Source organism: Meleagris gallopavo, chromosome 3 (genome assembly GCF_905368555.1).
Source record: "Meleagris gallopavo chromosome 3, MGAL_WU_HG_1.1, whole genome shotgun sequence".
In the NCBI taxonomy this organism is placed as follows: Eukaryota; Metazoa; Chordata; class Aves; order Galliformes; family Phasianidae; genus Meleagris; species Meleagris gallopavo.
Window position 1 is genome coordinate 81,527,264 of NC_139406.1, and position 21,180 is coordinate 81,548,443.

The 21,180-nt window shown below is 37.5% G+C and overlaps 1 protein-coding gene across 7 annotated transcripts in view; it reads left to right on the top strand.

The window, feature by feature from the left end:
* COL14A1 (collagen type XIV alpha 1 chain) overlaps window positions 1–21,180 on the top strand; it is a 116,901-nt gene that overhangs the window by 91,225 nt on the left and 4,496 nt on the right. For all 7 annotated transcript variants that reach the window (XM_010709269.4, XM_010709271.4, XM_010709270.4 and 4 more), the window contains exons 41-45: window positions 6,819–6,872; window positions 9,538–9,609; window positions 11,485–11,520; window positions 11,938–12,004; window positions 12,505–12,693. In XM_010709269.4, coding sequence (XP_010707571.1) covers window positions 6,819–6,872; window positions 9,538–9,609; window positions 11,485–11,520; window positions 11,938–12,004; window positions 12,505–12,693 — 418 coding nt within the window. The remainder of the gene's footprint in view (window positions 1–6,818; window positions 6,873–9,537; window positions 9,610–11,484; window positions 11,521–11,937; window positions 12,005–12,504; window positions 12,694–21,180) is intronic.

The following is a 21,180-nucleotide window of genomic DNA, read 5'->3' on the forward strand; positions in this document are numbered from 1 at the left end:
TTATTCTGTAGAAGACCCCAGCGTTGTCTACAATAAGGAATGGCAAGTAAATAAATAGCCAGTTTTTGTGGGTGAAATAATCATGCTTGGCTCTTGTGTTCATTTTCTTCTGGTGTTCATCAGAGTAGCTGGATAAATAGCTTAGGTCTCACAGAAATAGGTCCATTAACCTCTTATTGTATCTGTGTGACCTTATGCAATGTTGTGCAGCGGTAATTATTTCTACAGCAACAAACAATGGTGTTTTATTAATTTTATGGTGTTGTAACTTATTTGATTACTGTGAAGTTATGACAACATAGAATTGCTCTTGATGAGTGAAGATCCAAGCCAAAGATATTACCAAAGTCTCTTTGAAGACCAAACATTGGAGAAAGGCTTAATTCTGAAAGGCATAACTGCAGCAAAAGCAACAGGGAACTGGAAAATTCCTAAGGAGTAACTTGCCTTTTTGTATAATGTTCCCTTTGTTGGGCTTCCTCCTGTTAGCCAAGATGCCAAACTACTTTGCAGCTATTATAACTACTAGAACTGAGATTTTATACATTATTCTTAGCTTAGCCATCATTTCCTCATTAGTGTTTTTTGTTCACTGAAATATTTTAATTATAGCATGGAACCAGTGCCACAGAGCACTTAAAGAAATGACTAAATCACATCAGTTATAATGGGAGGTAAGCATGGGACTGATATTTATTGGGAGATTTCTGAAAGCTTTTTTGAACTAGGGATAATGTGATAAGAGACTCAAGAAATCCTGCAGTCAAGGATTTTTTTCTTCAGCTACTTCACTTCTATGGTACTTTCTTTTTTCTTTTGAATTCTAACATTTATCTATGTTTTTATTGTTGAAATCAATTCAGAAAATGTCTTTATTTTTTACTCTTCATATTTTAATTCAGCAGTTAATCTAGAGAAGTACTTTACTGTGTTTCTGAACTGCTTTTTAATTCCTGTTTAATTTTGCTTTTCATGGATTTTAGTAACTAGTTAAAAAACTAGAGCATGTCCACTGTCTGCTTTGTGAGCTCATACAAAGATTATTTTTATAATGAAACACCCTCTCTACAAAAAAAAAAAGAAAAAAGCTTGATGTTATAAAAATACCATGTTAAATTTGAATCAGAGGAATAAATGTGTTTTCTGATAATGAAGCAGACTTTCTGAATATTCCTGATAATATTTGTAACCCTGTCTGGTGACTGGTTTAAATGTACATCTCAGATTCTATAGTATGAGCATTCTCCTGCCCTCTCATCAGCTTCAAGTTATAGAAGAGTGATATTAAAGATTTTATAAAATACACAAACATTTCTTTTTTTTTTGTTTTTATTTTATGGCTAGTTTTGTGGTTGCTTAGTGTGCTCTCTTACTGTCCTATATTTGTAGCTGGCAATATACAGAGGTTTTTATTAAAGGGAACAGATTGTGTTTCTCCCAAGCATATCTTATTGAGAGATACAGCTTGAATAGCACGCTGGAGAATCCAAACTGATGTCATGCATCCTAGTGAATATGTAGGCTGTAATTAGATTCTCTTGTGCTTTTTGTTCGTCTTTTTCAGCCAAGAGCAGAAAGTCTGGAAACAGACTGACACTGACCCTTGTTTAGATGTGTAGGTAGAGATGGGAAAAGTCTTCTCTTTCCCATATCTCCATGGCTACTATCCAAGGTGAAGTCACAGTTGCAATCCTTGTTATTTCTTGCGAAGTTCAGGCCATTCAAGAGGACAGATCTACACAGCTGCGACAAGGGAAGTCTGATCACACAGTCACAGAACGGCTGAGGTGGGAAGGATTCTCTGGAGGCCATCCGGTCCAAACCAGTGCACGTTGTCCAAGACCATGTCCAGGTAGCTTTAGAAAATCTCCAAGGAGGGAGACAGGGAGACTCCACAACTTCTCTGGTCAACCTGTGGCTGTTTTCCACCAACTGCACAGTAAAAGAATTTTTCCTGTTGTTCACACAGAACCTCTTATGTTCCAGTTTGTGCCCATTGCCTCTTGTCCTGTCACTGGGCACCACTGAAAAGAGCACTCTCCCTTCAGGTATTTTTACGTGTTGATAACATTCCCTTTGAGCTTCCTCTTCCCCAAATGGAACAGCATCTCCTCATAGGACAGATGTTCCACTTCTTTGATCATCTTCATAACCCTCTCCTGCACTCTTTCCAGTATGTTCATATCTTCAGAACTGGACATAGTTCTCCATATGTGGAGAACTCACCAGTAATGAGTACAGGGGAAGGGTCACCTCTCATGACCTGCTGGCGATACTTTACCTGATATAGCCAAGAATACCATTAGCCTTCTTAGCAGCAGGAGCACGCTGCTGACTCATGGCCAACTTTGTGTCTATGAGGGCACCCCAGAGCCTTTTATTTCAAGCTGCTTTCCAGCTGGAGTCCCCAGCATGTCCTGGTGCCGGGAGATGTTCCTCCCCAGGGACAAGACTACAGTTCTTCTTACTGGGAAACAGCATGAAAGGCTTTGCTGAAGTCTGCAAAGACAGTATTCATTGCTCTTCCCTACATTAGGTTGGTGATTTCATTAACATAAACTTATGAGGATGGTCAGGCATGACTTGCTGTTGGTGACTCTGTGCTGACTACTTCTGATGATTTTCTTCTCCTCATGTGCCTAGAAATGGTTGCCAGCTTAATATATCATCCTGAGTGTCTGTCATGTTCTTCTTGATGACACCTGTTCTGAATGCCAAGTTTGCATCTCCTGTGCTTGTAACATTGTCACTACTCACAGCTGCCTCATAGGTGTCCTCTGCTGGGCATCTCCTTGGTAAAGTGATAGGTGTCTTCCTTATCAAGTTAGTATGTACTGGGGGAAGCTCTGTTGGATGTCTGCTGAAGGTGGGACTGGAGAGTTGTATGAAGTTATTGATTTTCCTTGCTCAGCTGCTGCAGCTACTTTGGATTCCAAGAATATTGACCAGTGCTACTTTTCCCTGCTTGCAGATATTTGTATGCAGTGAGATACATCTAACTGATAAGGAAGATGATTCAGCATACCAGGATACCACTGGCCCTCTTGACCACCCTGGCACACTGTCAGCCATTTCATTTCCAGTTTGTGTAAACACTGATTGAGTGAGAGTTAGAGAATCATCAGATTAAGGTTGGAAGGGACCTTTCAGAATTCATTTGTTCACAGCTCAGGTCCATGTTAAGTTTAATCTTGAATATCTCCAAAGATGGAGACTCCACAACTCTCTGCAATCTGTGTCAATATACAACCACTTCATTGTAACACTTTTTTTCTAACACCTAATTAAAACTTCCCTCTTTCAACTTGTATCTTCTGCCTTTTGTCCTATCACTGTGCACCTATGAGATTATTCTTGTCATGTCTCTTTCTTCCGATTAGGTAATTTAAACAGTAATAAGATTGCCCCTTAATGTTTTCTCTTCCAGGCTGAGCAAACCAATTTATTTCAACCTCTCTTCATATGTCCTGTGCTCCAGACCCTGACCATTTGGTGACCCTGAATTGGACTTGCTTTAGTATCTTAATCTTTAAGAAGACCAAAACCATACACACCTGCTGCTGAACCTGCTGGCTGTGCTCGATTTAGGTTAGATGTTAGGAAGAAATTTTTTTACTTCAAGGATGATGAGACACTGGAAAGGGGTGCCCAGGAAGGTTGTAGATGCTTCATTTCTAGAGGCATTCAAGGCCAGTTTGGATGGGATCCTGGACAGCCTGATTTAGTGGTTGACAACTCTGCTCATGGCAGTGGGGTTGGAACTAGGTGATCTTTAAGGTCCTCTCCAACGTAAGTCATTCTGTGATATTTCTTTCACGGTCACAGCAGTTTTTTTGTTTGTTTGTTTGTTTTTGTTTTTTTTTTAACAAGAGGTATTTTTAAAATTTTTCATCAGAAAAAGAAAAAAAGTAGAAGTAAGTTAGTCATAAGTTGCAGTTTGCATTTGGTTTTTAGACATATTCAAAAGCAGTATGTGGAAGTCCTTCAAGCCTCAGTAGCTTCAGTTGAGATTTTGCCAGTGTTTATCCTACTTGTAAAACCACTTCTCCGCAAATACCCCAAACAAACTTTGAGCTGCCAAAAGCTGAAGTGTTTCTAGTGAAGCCAGCAGCAGTCTCTACTGTCTTCATCAAGATTAAAATTTTACGGAGATTTAGATGGTGCCTATGTTCTATGGTGCCATTTGTATTCTAGCAAATTATATTTCTAATTAAAAGAGCAATTGTAGCTACTCTGTTTCTCCATTGCTCTTTTTCATGCTATTATCATAGCATGCTCCAATTTAAGATGACTATGCAAAACAATATTCATCTTGATTCTAAACTGCCCTCCATTTCAGGTCATACATCAAAATGCTCTTGATCGTGCACTAAGGAGATTCAGTTGGTGGCTCTGTATGCAGTTGTTCCTATTGTGGCTTTGACTGAATAAGGGATGAAGAGCTGTTGTGCTGTGCAATTCCTTCAGGCATTCTGGGGATAGTGAAGCAAAGAAGAAATTTCAATAAATAGAGTGAATTATATCTTTAAGGCTTCTACTCTGAATATAGCTTGTGAATTCTCACAGTACTCTATTTTTTTATACATTACGTAGACAAAAAATAATGGGAAACAAGAGCCAGAAGAAATACATTCCCAGTCTTTCTGCCAGTTTCCCGTTACTTTAGTAATCTTCCCTGCTCCCAAGTTCAGAACGAGTATCAGATCCATTCTGGTTCATTAGATGATCTGAATAATGTCATTGAAGCATAAAACAAATATTTTTGGTCTTTAACCTACATGAGAGAATAGGTATTGCCATACTCACCCTTAAATGCAACCTCTCTTTGTCTTAATTTATAAAAATCAATTTTCACAGTTAACAAGTATAATAGGAAGTGATTTTATGCGGCCAAGAGATACACGCACAGTGCCAGGAGAACTGAATCCTAGGAACAGATAAGAGTTGGGAGCAACCAAAAGTAAGAAAATTGCTCCTAAGAAATAAATTGTGAATTATATTCAAAGAAAATGTGATAGTTGTGATCATTCTGTTAGTTCTACACTTTCACTTGGATGGGAGAAGTACAGTGTTATTTTTATGCTATATTCTAGAAGTCAGAGGAAGGCTCTCCAATTCCTTCCCCAGTAGATAAATTAAGCCCTCATCAATGTCCAGCTAGTTTTCATCTTGCCTTAGTACTAATCAAAGATAAGTGCAGATTTAAAATCTTTGCTTTAAAAGGTGAAATATATTTTAAACATGAAGATACCAATTCTCCCGGAGGTGATACTATTTACAAAAACAAGGAGTTATATTACATAATCTTCCATGCTATTATAAAACTGAATGACACCCATCACTGAATTTTTCAAAACCTTATTCATGCAGATTCTTTCTGAGTGTCAGAAATCCTATTTCATCATTTGTAATGCAGTTCAAAGTTCCTTCTGCCATTCTGTCTCTTTAGAAATAACAATTTTGAAGAATGAATTCACTTCCCTTACTTAGCAAATGTATTTGAATTGAGCTGGATTTGCAACCTTTTCTCTGTGTAGGTCTTAAAACTATTGTGATGCAGTAACCTTATTTCAATGCCACTGATTTTTTTTTTGCTTTTGTGATGGGGTACCTGCTTTGTACTTTGAAACATCAGAAATCATCTGGCTGAATTATGAAATAGGAAAATAGTATTTCCTTATCAATCTGAAAGATGCATAAATGACAGAATACAAATTGATCATAATGGCTTATTTTACCATCATAACACTTCTGGTGTATTTTTTTTTAAACAATCCTTTCTAGGTACATGACAGATGATATTCCCACACCAGATTTTTTATTCCATATGAAAGCAGTTTTTAATCAGTTTCCAAATCATATAAAGCATGAAACAACTAGTTCATGCTATACTAACTACTGAAACTATGTCAGAAATAAAATTTCAGAAAACAAGAAAGAAACATCTTTTTCTGTAGCTTTACAGAGTAGCTCTTCTTCTATTGAGAACTAGAATGTTCTCTGTGTGTGAGCATGAACGCTTTAAAAACCTCACTTTCCTTCTACTCTTACCTCCATATTCTTGTCTTTAGCCAGTAATAAGATCATATTTCCCCTTTTGAGTTTGTATAGTAATTAAATAATTGTCATATTACTAGGCTGTTCAGAAATGTGTTTTATAGTACGTGGGCACAAAATGTGTATTTTGGTTAATTTGCATGAATACTTTAACGATAATGTATTTTCTTCTACATCTGGTCAGCCTTTCTTCTCTGATTTGCTTGCTTTCTAGTCTCCAAGTTATCTTTAGTTTCTGGCTCAAATTCTGGAAGCTCTGAAGCACGTTCATAATGTAAACCACATGAGAATCCCTATCAAACTCTCATTATGCTGCTTCCTGAGTCAGGACCTCTGTAATAGCTGGTATATATGTACAGTGTTGCTGGACAGAGAGATACATGGCAATTAGAGTCTTTCAGCACTTAATCCATGGGACTATGAACAGTCACAACCAGTGAGAACAGACCTGGAAGTGTGACCCATCCTGTGGGAGACAAGTTGGACAGCAAACCCTCATTATAGCAGCATTATAAGTGAAATTTGCTTAGAAGAGAAAAGTGCCAGTACAAAGATTTTTGCATTACTTTCTTATTTCAAAAGTACAGTAAGATCGTGGTTGGATTTTTTAAAATACTGGCTACACTGTAGCTCCTTTTAAGAAATAAACTCTCCCCAGAGCAAAAAAAGAAAAGAAAGAAAAAGCTTTCTAGAAGAAATTGAACAAATTAATAACTTATGTATAAAAAGCTGATAAAATTATATACATTTTTCTTTTCTAGGGCCTTCCTGGCAAAGATGGACCCACAGGCCCACAAGGACCTCCTGGTCCAGTTGTGAGTATTGCCCATTGACATTATTACTGTAAAGATTGGCAGAACTTTGGGGGACAGTAGTTCACTCTGTTATCTAGGAAAGGCCAAAGGTTCTCCCTGGAAGCTCAGATTCTCATGACTCACAAAGTTGGCAGAAAGCTGCTTATCCAGTGTTATTTTTTTCCATTCTCACTTAGCTCAAGAAAAAAAATGTCTCCCCTGGAGAGAAGAGAGTTGTTCCATCATTAGGTTGATAGTTTGTTCCTAGCTGAATAATGGCACTACGTAAGAGAAATTAATGTTGTTACTGCTTGGGATAAGACTTTCTTTCTGAAGAAGTTCCACTTGGGATTATTAGTTGAAGTGAATTGCTCAGTCTGCTATGACTGGAGGCTGAAGGTGAGTGTGCATATTCAAATGCTCTCATAGAATAATCAAAAAAGACAGGAGGGACCTCATTCAGCCTTCAGCGCAAGATGTAAGTTTGCTTCCAAAGTTTCATACTTCTCAGCTAGCATGGTTAGGCAAAGTTAATGTCTTTTTGACAGATTTATATTAGATAAAACCACTGATGATGTTGAGTGTTCTCCATGCAAAGATTCATAGAATTATAGATATCTCAAGTTGGAATGTACCCATGGGGATCATTGAGTCCAACTCCTGGATCCACACAGGACCACCCAAAATTCAAACCATATTTTTAAGAGCATTGTTCAAACTCTTCTTGAACTCCAGGAGGCTTAGTGCCGTGACCACTGTTCTGGGAGCCTGTGCCAGTGCCTGACCACCCTCTGTTGAAGAAACTTTTCATAATACACAGCTTGTCTGTCCCCTGACACAGCTCCATGCCATTCCCTTGGGCCTTGTTGCTGCCATCAGAGAGGAAAGCTCAGTGCTGCTCCTTCACTCCCTGTGAGGAACTGTAAGCTCCCATGAGGCCCTCCCCTCAGCTCCTCTGCTCTGGGCTGAACAAATGAAGAGACTTCAGATGCCCCTCATAAATCTTCCCCTCTAGATCCTTCACCATCTTTTTAGCTGTCCTTTGAATGCTCTCTAACAGTTCTGTTACACATTGTGGCATCCAAAACAGCACACAGTGCTCAAGGTGATGTTGCACCAGAACAGAGCGCGACAGTAGCTTCTCTTTTTTTTTGGTCCTTGACTGGCAGAAATGTCTGTGGTTAGGAGATGTAACTAGCTAGCAGGTTGTCTTGCTGAAATGACGTTTCTCACTATGTCCTCATGACGTTTACTTAGCTCATATTCAGTCCAATCCTTGGAAAAAAGATTCTTTATTATTCTCATGCAATCTGAACAAAAAATTTCTGTCAGCCCAACAATTGATCTGTGTTGGAATTGCCCAGTCTGTGGTAACCTGTTGAAAAATGAAATATAGCTGAAAGATTTGTAGCAGAGATGTATTGAGGCATAAGCTATTTTGTTTGTGATATGGAATATTTAAAAGCAACACCCAAATTTCTGCTGAATTTGTGTATAGCGCTTTTCTCTGTAAGTAGGTCAAACAAAGTCCAAGAGCATCTGAAAATAAGGGTGTCATAATCCATACCTGAAATTGCAGTTTTGTTGTTGATGTGTGTACACTTTAAATTCAAATATTGAATTATTTTGTAACAGCTGACTAGATCAGGAAGCAAGACAGTTTGCACTGATAAAAATAAATCAGTATTAAAAAGTAAAATCCAATATACAGCATCTTGATTTTTAATCTCCTTCTGAAAAATAAATTCATACATTTAAGTACTAGTAGCCTCCAAGTTAAAAACAAACACCACACACACAAAAAAAAACAACAAAAAACAAACAAAACCAGCAGAAAATGGTTCTGTAACTGTAAAAGACTTACTTATTTTTTGAGTTCTGAATGGAAACCACTCGTAGAATTATAGAACTGTAGAATGGTTTGGGTTGGGAGAGACCTTCCACACTAGACTTATTTATGAACAGCAGGCAGGAGAAGAACAATACTTGTTCTGCTCAGCAGCTACCTTGATTGCTATCAGATAACTGAAACATTTTCCATGTCCATATTTTTAGTAAGAAAGTAGAGGATGATATTTTTTTCTGCTGCAGTTAAATTACACTCATTTCTGGCATCACATAAATGTAATTAATTCTTAGTGTCTTATTTTTTAAGTTATACAACTTTGAAACACTTCCCAATTTTTTTCTACATCATTCCATCACTACTTGCATAGAATAAGTAGAACTGAAGGCCTAATGTTTGGTTCCTAGTATCTGGCTCCTTTTAGAGTAGGAGGCCAAAGAAGTCAGCTAGCAGCTTTAATATTTTTTTTCAAATTCAGAAATTGAACTTTTAATCTGTTTTTTAAATTTTGTTGACTTTTTCTTGTCTTTGCTTGCTTGTTTTGGTGATGATTTTTTTTTATTCTGTTTCAGTAATGCTTAAAAACAGAAACACAATTTGTGACTGTTTTCTACTATTTGAGTCATTGGCCGTTAGTACTTTGTACAGGATCACACTTTGCCACAAAATGTGTGTAACCTTTCTTCAAAATGTACCTGTGCTTAATAATGCAACTCTAAATGCCCTCTGAATTCTAAGTGAGGAAATATTGGACTTCTCCTGCATCATAGCTCTTGCTCTCAGCAGGCCTCATGGATGTTGATTATCATCACTAAAATTTTCTTTCTCTTTTCCATATAGGGCATACCTGGTGCTCCAGGTGTTCCAGGTATTACAGGAAGCCAGGGGCCACAAGGTGATGTTGGAGCTCCTGTGAGTATCATAAATTAATACTGATATATTTGTTATTTTGCATTCATTGATTTCTGATCCTGGCTTCACTGTTTTCATAATTCCTCAGTATTTATAGCTCATGATCTGTTTGCAGTTAGTGGTTAAGCAAAAGGTCTTTCTTTGTTTGTTTTTCATATTTAAATGTATTTGTTGATCTTGCATACCATGTTTGGAATATAGGAATTAGAGAGTCATAATTAAAGGTTAAAGTGAAAGTAAAAACATAACAGTGTAAGATCTTGTAGTCTGTGTGCAATTACTTTTTTCTTTTTTCCTTTGCTTTTTAAGTTAAAATATGCCTTTTATTAATCTCAGTATTTCAGAAATAATTTTATTCTTATTATCATACTGTAAAAATATTGTAGGAAGTTACTTTGGATTTACATCAGAGGAACTCTTTAATGATAATGGCTTTTCCTATAATGGAATTATAAATTTCAGTTGCAGGAAGTTTGACCAGCAACTTGATTGAGTGCAAAATCACACCCTTTATACCTAAAATTAGTATTTGGACCATCTAGTACTAAATTCAATGTTCAGATATTATTTCCTTTTTTATAAAATAAAACGGTTTAACTAGAAGAATCTAATCTGATTATAAAGTGAGTGTAGAAGCTACATGAAAGAGCTAGAAGAATTACAGTGGACCTCTTCTCTGTAATAATTCAGATCATATTTTACATTAATATTTTAGCATTTCATTACTTGGTTAATTATAAAATGTACTAATTTCTTTGCACATATCAAACTGAATGTTCTCTTTAATTCTTAAAGACACCTGGATGTGACACTGTGTACTTCTTACTTGATTTGTAAAATAGATTTGTTTTTTTCAAAATCCAATTTGCTTTGGAGATTAGTCTAAAGCAAGCATTTTATTTGGGTAAGTGGGAATTCAATAACTGATAATATGTAAGCAAAGGTAACAACCTAAAGCACAATTCTGCATGGTTTCTAAGTGCAATCCTGAAATCTACTAAGGAGATTTGATGAGCTATGGAAATTATTACTGTCAATGTGTTAGATATTGCCCATTCAGTTCATTCCCAAACATGTGTTCCAGATATTGAACTAAATCTCCTAGAATGTAGATATTCCTGTGAGTCATGTAAGACCATTACTACAAATGTTTAAACTCTAATAGTTCTGAAAAAAATAGCTAGATGTGTGAAAACTAGTTGAATTTCAATAACTGTCTTTCCCCATGGTAGACTTACATAAAATAGACCTAAAAATAATCTTTCCATTTTTGTAGGAGTTTCATTTTTCCTAGGATAGGAGGATAAACTAAGCTTTAGCTAGGAATTAGTCAGCAAGTTAACTCTTCACACAGACGTTAATGTGTTTCAGGTGTACCTGAGCAGAAGTCCCTGCTTGGCCTACCCTAAAAGCCTCTGCTGGCAATGTTGTAACTGCCCAGATAACTTGTTCCAATGCTTAATCATCCTTACCATTATCACAGTGTTACCATATCTTTAGTGTCATACTTAATTTTCCAAGCAGTTTAATTCCTTTGCTGTCTGTTCGTTGTTCATTGCTGCCAAGGTCTTCATGCAGCAAAGAATTCTTTTTTATCCCATCGTCCTTCTCTTTTTTGTACTCAGTACTACTGTTAGACATATTTCAGATATCAAAAGTCACCTTGGGGCCTGCCCTTGCTGCCATTTTAAACAAGATTTTTCAGTATGTGACAACCCCCAGAGATGATTACATTCTCCATGTAATTGTCCTTGTTCATTTTACCGTGATGTTGCAAGGGAGACAGTATTTAGGTTTTAATTTTTAAGATATAACAAAACAATTTTTTAAGATATAACAAAGCAATAATTAATTTTATATTGAATCTTTTTGTAGGGTGCTCCTGGACCTAAAGGTGAAAGAGGTGAACGGGTAAGTCTGTGTTCACAGGTTAGTTGTCTTTTTTCTGAGGCTGTGTATCTTGTAAAAAGCTTTCTCCATAATTTATTGTTCTTTTTGTTTACAAGAATAAAGAACAATAATTTTCTCTGTGCAATCAAGCAAACTTACTTTTTTTCCAGACATTGCCTTGTATATAGCAACACAAATGTTTGAAGGTGAGAAGAATTAAGCATGTCCCCAAATCTTGCTTGAAGGTTTTATTCTCAGACTTCTATTTGCTTTCTAAAAACAGCAATGGGGACCAATGAAATTCCCAAACTTCTTTGGGTTTGTTTTCGTCTGTAAGGATGGAATCTCTCAGTTAGAATAAATGTATTTCATTGTACTGAACACTTTTAAGACAGAAATGAGTAAAACAATAAGACACTACTTGCTTTTGTTATCCAGGGTGATCTCCAGTCCCAAGCAATGGTGCGTGCTGTTGCTCGTCAAGTGTGTGAACAACTCATCCAGGGTAAATACATTTATAGTACATAAGCTCCTATCTCTAGAATAGATCTTTTCTTGCAATAGTTGCTTATAAATATGGTTTTTCAGACTGTCCAAGTGGATCTGTTCATTTTAGGCTGGACTGTCAGTATTTATGATCCAGCTGGATTTATCTTGAACTAAAGTTCATTAGCATCAGGCAGCTTAAAAACAGCTTGTATTTTTCAGATTTATTAGAGTGTACAGAAGCTTCTGCTGTAACAATTTTAGAGTTTTGCAGATCTCAAATGCAAAAAAAAAAAAAAAAAAAAAGCAAACCACGAAAGCAAGGAAATGAAATTCTGCACAATAATTGTCCTTATTTTCTGTATACTTCCTAAGCCAGTGTTTCTTCACCAACTTCATGTCATTGAAGTTCCCTAGCATGGCAGACCACAGCCTTGAGGATCTGCTAGTGCTCTGCTCAAACTTAGCTGAATTGGATTCTCCACTGCATATTAAAAATGTTGACATTTTTCCTGACAGGTCATATGGCCAGATATAACTCCATTCTGAACCAGATACCAAGCCAGTCTGTCTCAACGCGAACTATTGCAGGACCTCCTGGGGAACCAGGTCGGCCAGGGGCTCCAGGGCCACAGGGTGAGCAAGGATCTCCAGGCATGCAAGGGTTCCCAGGAAACCCTGGTCAGCCTGGAAGACCAGGAGAAAGAGGTAGGCTTCATAATTCACTAATAAAAAATAGACCTTAATATCTTTATACATTTTGAGGTGGATTCTGTATTCTGTATTAACATTCTGTGATGATAGTGTTTTCTCTTTACTTGATTGTTGAGCTCATCACAGACCATAGAGAAAGGTCTGGAAACTCTCAAGTCACAAAAGCAATGTATACATGTAGATTGACAAGGTTATAGAATATCCCAGGTTGAATTTGACCTATAAGAGTAATCATGTCCAAATCCTTGAATAACTAAAAAAAAATTAAATTAAAAAATAAATAATAAAAAACATAATTAAATCATAAATTAACATAATAAAATAATAATTAACTTCTACTTCAAAGTCAAGTTAATCCACCACACACCCCATTTCTTTATTAGAGGCACCTGGACCAGGCCATAACCAGCAGGATGTTTTGGCTCAGCCTGGCCAAGCATACCTGGATAAGTGTTTTTCTGCCCACACTTTAAGGTGTGTTGATCTAAAGACTTCTGAGTTATGATAGTCTGGATGGAGAAAGGTTGATCAGAGCAGAAAAAAAATCATAGTTTATGAGTGGTTAAAGGGATCAAAGACAGGATATGGTGACATCAGAAGGAAGTAATGCAATTAACTGTTCAAGAATTCTCTGTATTCTTGTGGACTATATCCCTTCCTTCTTTCCTCCTCCAGCATTGTATAATAAAGAGACGGGTTCCATGTTTTGATTTCTTTCTCTGTGCAATCTTGGCAAACTTTGGTATTAACCTCAGCACCGAGTAGATGTGTATTTGTGAAAGTGCTTTGAAAACCATCACGTGAGGAAGTGACCAAAAACCCAAGAGACAAATGTGGTATTAAAGAGCAATGAATTGGTACTGCAGTCACAAGATCTGCCAGCTGGGTTTTTAAAAACAAATTGTCATGAAGGTTGTTCAAATCAGGAATTCAGTTGTTCCAGTTCTCAGTTAACATAATGACCAGAGTTAAAACATTGTTTTGAAGAAGAAATCTTTTGTGTAAGACTTTGAGTTTGGTGATCCTCAAGACTATAGTTCTAACCACCTTCTTAAAAAAAGAGGCAAGGTTTAGGGTACTGGCCTCTCAGTCATGGCAGTGCTCCAGCTAACAAAAGACAAGACATGATCCAGAAAGAATGAGGAAGGAGAGTACAGGGAAAAGAATGAAAGAAAATTGGAAGAAGCTGTAAGTTAAGTACTGTCTTTAAAAATGGTGACCCAAAGAACAAATAGAGATTTCAGGGAATTTACATCCATAGTACATTTTAAATATCTTCTCAGGCAGGAACTATTGAAACACACAGAATATACTGTGGTTTCAGGCTATGAAAATGGAAACTTGTCCAGCATTTATCATGTATTTTCCATTAGAACCGCTGTTGGTAACATTAATCTGTAGGAAAAAGCATTGAAAATAGAGTAAGTACAGAAAAGATAAAATGTACGTTAAAAAAGATGATTGTAACAAAATATTGCACCACAATGTGGTCTTTGTGTTCCCTTTTTCTGTCTCTGTAGATAATTGATGTTAGAGAGGACTGATTTTGACAGATTTTGCTTGTGGGGAGTTTCATACTTGGTAAAGAGCAAGCACTTATCGAGCTTACTTTGAGAAGTTTAATCAGTCAGCCAGAACTCTGCAGATTCTCATGAACTGTGATGCTGAAAGTTGAGAGTGCTTTACTGTATTTACAGCTCAAAACAAGATTGTTTTAAGAATCAAGAATTTATATATGAACTTAAAGACAAAATAATTAGTGATTTTACTTGAAATGAAGATGATTTTTATTACTCACATAACAACAAGCATGAATAGAACCTGAACAGAAGAGAAGGGAGCTCATTCAGAACCCAGGAAGAAAACAAACAAATAAACAAAAAACCATAAAAACAGATTATTTTACTAGTCCCTGAGGATTTCATTTCTTCAAAAGGAATGGAAATTTTAGATTGATGCATTATGGATGCAGTAGAAGGTCATTTAACTGAAAGATACATTTTAGTTTGTACAGAGCCTGGGATATTTCATAATCCTTTTTAGAGAATCCTAGAATCACAGAATCATGAGTTGGAAGGGATCTTTATCTAGTTCATCTAGGTCATCTAGGTCAAATCCCCTGCAATGAACAGGGACACGTATGATTAGATCAGGTTGCTTAGAGCCCCATCCAGCCTGGCCTGGAATGTCTCCAGTGATGGGGCTTCTTCCTCCTCTCTGGGCAACATGTTCCAATTCCTCACCACCCTTATTGTAAAAAAATTATTTCTTATGTTCAGTCTAAATCTCCTCTCTTTTAGTTTGAAATTGTTCCTCTTATCAGAACAGACTTCAACAGGCTTTTACTGACTCCTTCTTTGTTTTAGCACCTCTTTAGATACTGAATATCAGCTATCAGATCTCCTCAAAGCCTTTTTCTGCCCTAACTCACTCAGTCTGTCCTTGTAGGGTCATTTTTGTAGGTTTCCTGTGGATATGTCTCCTGTACTGAGGACTCCCCATCTGGATGCAGTTCTCCAGGTGAGATCTCACCAGTGCAGAGCAGAGGGGCAGGATCACCTCCCTCAATCTGCTGACCCTGCTATTTTTATGCAGGCCAGGATATGGTTGGCTTTCTGGGCTGTGAGGGAATATTGCTGGCTCATGTCCAGCTTGCCATCCACCAGTACCTGCAATCCTTTTTGGCAAGGCTGTGCTCAATCCTTTCATCCCTTGGCTTGTACTGATAGAGGTTGCCATGACCCAAATGCCAGTTCTTCCACTTAGATTTGTTGAACTTCACAAGTTTCTCCTCAACTCACAGCTCAAGCCTGTCTAGATCTCTCTGAATGGCATCCCAACCCTTGGGCATGTCAAATGCAAGATGCAGCTTCATGTCATCTGCAGTCTTGCTGAGGGCGCACTCAATTCCACTGTTGATGTTATTGATAAACATATTAAAGAACACTGGTTCCAGTACTGACCCGAGGGACACCACTTGTCACTTATTTCCATCCAGACATTGAGGCATTGATTACAGCTCTCTAGGTATGTTCTTGCAACCAGTTCCTCGTTCATTGAACAGTCCACCCATCACATCTTTATCTTCCAGTTTGGAGAGAAGGATGCTGTGGGAGACCATGTCAAAGGCCTTGCTGACGTCGGATAGCTGACATGAGTGGCTCTTTTCTTGTTCATTGATATCATAGAAGACCACTAAGTCAGTCAGGACCTGCCCCTGCCTTTCCATTTTCCAATAGGGTGTGCTAAGCTAACCCAAAACACAGCAGTAAAATATAATACTTTTTTTTTTTACCATGTTTGTGGAGATGGCCTGGAAGTTTCTTCTACGCTCTCAATTCTCACTTCATTCTAATTACATATCATACAGTAAATTAATAGATAAAAATTGCTCTGCTTTTTAGTTTCTAGTAAATGCACAGAGAAGGGCAAATGGACTCAAAACCTATCCCTTGCTGTGTTCTAAAGTACTGCTTGCATTTAACTTGCTCAGCAAGTCACAGTTTATAGTCCATGAAGATCTCCAGCCAACCATTTGGAAATCTTTGTGAGCAATGTGTTTATTTTTACTGATGTCGCCAGCATTTTGGATGTATATGAAATTAATTTTACATTCAAAAACAGTGCCAGATGAGTCTCCATCCTCAAGTACAGTTAAAACACTGGAACAGTGACAGTAGTGTCAGTAAAGCATACTATAATGCCTTTAGGAGGAAAAAAAGACCCACTTGTTTTCCTGGTAGAGTGTTGCTTTTATTTTCTCAGAGTTCAAACTGTTGGAATTGCTGCTCTATAATTGCTAGTACTATTCTGAACTGATTGGAAAGATGTTATAGCAGGAAGAGAAAAAGTCAGAAGTGGCTAGACATTTCCTCTTACCTCTCCTGCCCATCAACCATTCAGTCCAGGCCTGTGAGAAGTGGGAACTTCTAAAAGCAACATGTGGAACTGGTTCACATTTATGCCGTGAAGAGAGTTTTACTGGAAAATGTCAGCAGTCAAAGGTTTTGAAATAAGTGTACTTCCCTGCTAACTTGTCTGGCTGATAGCTTCTTTTCCTTGTTTACCTTGTCACTCTGCCAAGTGTTAATCCGACGTTTTTGGAGGGAGATGGATTGAGAAAGTGTCTTTGAGTTCTGATAGGAACCTCCACTTGAACTTCTAGGTCCACAGTGTCCCATTCCTGAATGTATTATCTCACTAGGAATACACTGAGCTAGTCATTCCAAGAAAGACCACCTCGATGAGAAGGGATAAGTCATTCTCTTGACAGATTCTGTTTGCAGTGTCTTTTGCCTCCTGAGATTTTTTTTTCCAGTGTAGACATTGTTGAATGGATTGGGATCACAATAGTGTGTTTATTACTTAGGTTTCTAGTATTGTGAAAAGGAACTCTCTAGCAGTCCCTGTGTATTAATATTTTAGTTGTGACTCAACAGACCACTGAATGAGTGATTAAGGAGGCAACGTTGTCTTACTTTTTATAATACCTAACCCTGGATAAATTGCTAGAATTTTTTTGCCCTACTTATTTGCACAAACGGAGGAGTACAGAAAAAACATACCTAAAGTGATTATTTGCAGCACTTACTTCTGTTATTTTTATTAGTTCACACACTGTTTTCCATTTTTATTTTATCTAATTCCAACAGCTTTTGTTTTGATTTTGTGTTTGTGAACTGGAACTTAAATAACTGATGTCTGGCTTCTGAGTGCCGATTTACTTCTAGCTTTCAGAAGCTGTGAAAATGTTGTTGTTCTACCACTCCTTGGATTTCTGCTATTGTGCTATGTGTGCTGAAATGATGCACACAACTTAATGGCTACTCATTCCATCTCATTGTTACTAAAATACCACAAATACATACACTGTCACTTGGAAAGCCACAATGCTCAAGTACAGCTTCATCTGTATTTGCATTCTGGCTTTATATGAAAGAGTTACTTAAACATGTGTTATCAAAAGGCCCATGTCTATGGCTCTGATGGCAGCTTTCCAATGGAATTAAATGAAACTTTTGCCAGTTGAGTCAAATATTTTTATTTCCAGTTTCAGCTTCCTCTAGACAAAAAAAAAAAAAAAAAAAAAAAGAAAGAAAGAAAAGAGAAAATAAGAAAATCTATTCTTATTATACAGTATGCATACAATTACACATCTTTAAAAGAGGATAACTTTAGGTAAGAGTTTAATTTTTCTCAATTGCAGTATGCAGTTCTCCTCAAAGGACAGTTTTCTCTTAAAGAGAGATACTTAAGATTTTCCTTTGAAGAGAAACATTTAATTTTCTTTTCTAGAGAATGTGCTCATGATCTTGGTTTTGTTTTTAATAACTGATGCTATCAGAGAGATCTTTAGCAGAGTTGGAAATAATTGATTTCAGTTGCTTGTGATCTCCATGGGGCTAAGCCCAAGCCCTTGCTTATTTTGGATGAGGACAAGACTTAAAAAAAAACAGTTAACTTGAAAAAGGAAAGACAGAGTATTGCTGAAGTATGTCCAGAGCACAGTATGAAAATAATTACTAGGATTTGAAGAATTCTAACTCAAATGACAATTTCTGATACGTACTTTTAACCCTCACAGTAATTAGCCATTGCAAGAACCTACAGGGAGAATGATGTCTTTTCTGGTTGATTTTCTATAGGCATGCTTTAATAAAATGCCAAGAATGCCTCAATATATATAAATAAGTAAATGTGAGGATTTTGAATGTTCAGTCATTGATAAGAGGGAGCCATTAACTGTGACCAAGAGGTCTGTGAATGCTGACTTACTTTATTAAAGACTTGTGGTGGAAAGTCTATTAGTGGAGCTCATCGCTCAATTTTAACTCATGTGAGTTTCACCTTAGGAACTGGTTATTCTTGTTTCAGTGTTTATATTCTCTTTCACTTGGATAAACTTCTCTGGAAAACAAACTGAAAGAAACCTGAAGCAAATTTGTATCCTGGCCTGCAGTATGTTTGCTTTAGGAACTAAATATCCATGTGATTTTAAAGAAAAGTTGACCCCATGCAAGATCTTCATAACTTGTTCCAGAATGAATATTTTATTATTAGCCTGAGTAGGTTTGTTCTGTTCTTGCCATTTATTACTTGAATTTCTCCTGGGAACACACGTATGGATGCGTCTACTTGTGTGTATAGAGAATAATATCTGTGTGCTTGGAAGGCTCTGGTTTGAAAATATTGTGGCATTTGCCTTTGAAGTCATTATTTAATGTTAACACAGAGTCAGATAAACAATGATCCTCTTGCTAAGCATCTGTGCAGACTCCAGATGGTTATCTTGGGTCAATCTTTTTACGTTTGAAGCAATTTACACAAACAGACTTTGCTTTTTGTAAGTGCTGAACAATTCATACTGGTCATGTATGAAAAGATGAATTTAGATGAATTTACATTGTTAAAAAACCTGCAACAAAAATAGGGAATTGCAATTGAAGAGACTTTCCGTATGTTTAAAGCAAACCAGGGCTAAGCAAATTTTAGATATCTGGAAACTGCATTTACAGTGCAGGACAAGAGGTGTGCATGAGAATGTTATATTTAAAATGGGTAGAATTCAATTGCTAGTAACAGAAGATGTGGCTTTGACAGGTTCTCCCAGGGTCATAAATGTGGATTTGAGCATATCTTTAGCACCTAGGCCCATTTCCTACATAAATGGTGCGTGGTGCAATGCAATCATTCATCAGAAGTTCTGAATAGCATTTCAGGTTGAATCTGCAATCTGTGTACTAACTAAATGCTACATTAAAAATAGGAGGCTCATACTGGACTGAAAAAGAACATTCTGAGAGCAGGAATCTCATGTATTACATTGCTAAGAACCCCAGAAGAAAAATGCTGGCAAATTTCAAGATGCCTGAGTAATTAAAACACGTAATACCCCTTCACCTTCAGTGAGATCTTAGTGATCTTGAGTTTGACCAGAGGTCAACTCATTGTCTACCTGCAAAATGGCAGGAGGGAACTATTATAGTTTTGAGAGAAAGCAGTGGTCTACAAACAAGGTGTGAGGGATATATGATAGGAGAGATGTACTCAAATTACCTGAAATGAAGCTCTAACCAGCTAGTCACTGGAGCAAAGCTAAAGAAGACATTTGAAACTGAATTCCTTTTTCACTTTCTGCTACCACTGGGACAAGCTGTTGTGGCTTTGTTTGATAATCCTCTGTGCTCAATATCAGATCTTGGAATAAAGTCAGAAACAAGGTCTCCAACTCCCTGGTAAATTTTTCCTCATCTTTCTGATCTAATGCATCCAAAATTGGCAGAAACACTGGGGAGAGGAGAACATACAGTTGTATATCCAAGCCACAGTATCAGGATTGTCTACACTTGGACAACCAGAATTTCTGGAAATGCAGTAGCTGGATTTCATATATATTCCACTGTGCACCTGTAAAGCTACAGAGCCTGCCCAGGGGATGGGTCTCAGCACAGCAGAGCTGTCTGATGCGATTGTTTGGATTTGGAATGAGTTCCTGGCTTTCTCAGGTGACCTCATATAAGCTGGAGAATGAAGGAGCTGATGAAAGGGGGAGAAACCCCATCAAGCCCTACAGATCTCATACCTGGACTGGTGATCATAGTAATTGGTGGGATAATAACACTGATGTCATGATGACTGATGTCATTTACATCTTTCAGTGTACAGATATTTATCTATATCTCTAGATAGGTAGACATGTACATAAAGTGCGTGTGAATCCTCTCCTTAGTGTGATTTAAGCTTGTCCAGTCCCTGAAGATGCTGTGTGGGAGGACTAGCTACTCCTGAAGATTTCAGCTAAAGAAGAGACTGCAGGAAATACAGATTTTGCTGTCTCACTTTCTGTTTCAATTCCTTATATCATCTCCTCAAAAAATGAAGAGAAGTCATTTTTCTGGGCCATACCGCTTGCCTTAGAGAGGAGGCACCAGACTAAACCACAGAAGGAGTGGGAAGATGGCGTTAAAGCTGCCTATGTTGTAGGCTCTGCTCTCAGTGGGGTCGGTGCTTTCAGTGGGCTGACTTCTAGTGTGCAGCTCTGTGCAGTGTAAGGAAAATGCCAGCAGGTTAAAGGGCTCTAAAGTGATTCTCAGTGTTCACACTTAGGCTTTCCACTCCCCCTCTGCTTATACCTTTGTCAAAAGCCCAGAAACCAACTTAGCAAATATGCACCACCAAATTGCTGTTCAGTAAATCCTTATTTTGGCAACTTATGGAGGGCAGTACATTGTGAGTGATGAGTTTTTATTACAGTATTTTCACATTTAAAGTTTATTCTTAATTGCATCCATCAGAACCTTGCTTAGGAAGGAAAAAATCTTATGTGGCTTCTTGCATAAACAAAGGGTCCAGACATGGTCACCTGGAGGTGTCCTCCAGTGGTTTTTCCCTAAGATGCAACAGCTACCTGAACAGGAGGGAAGGAAGCACCTTGTTAGTTGAAATTGGAGACCATGTCTCATCAAGGGTAGCAGCACTTTT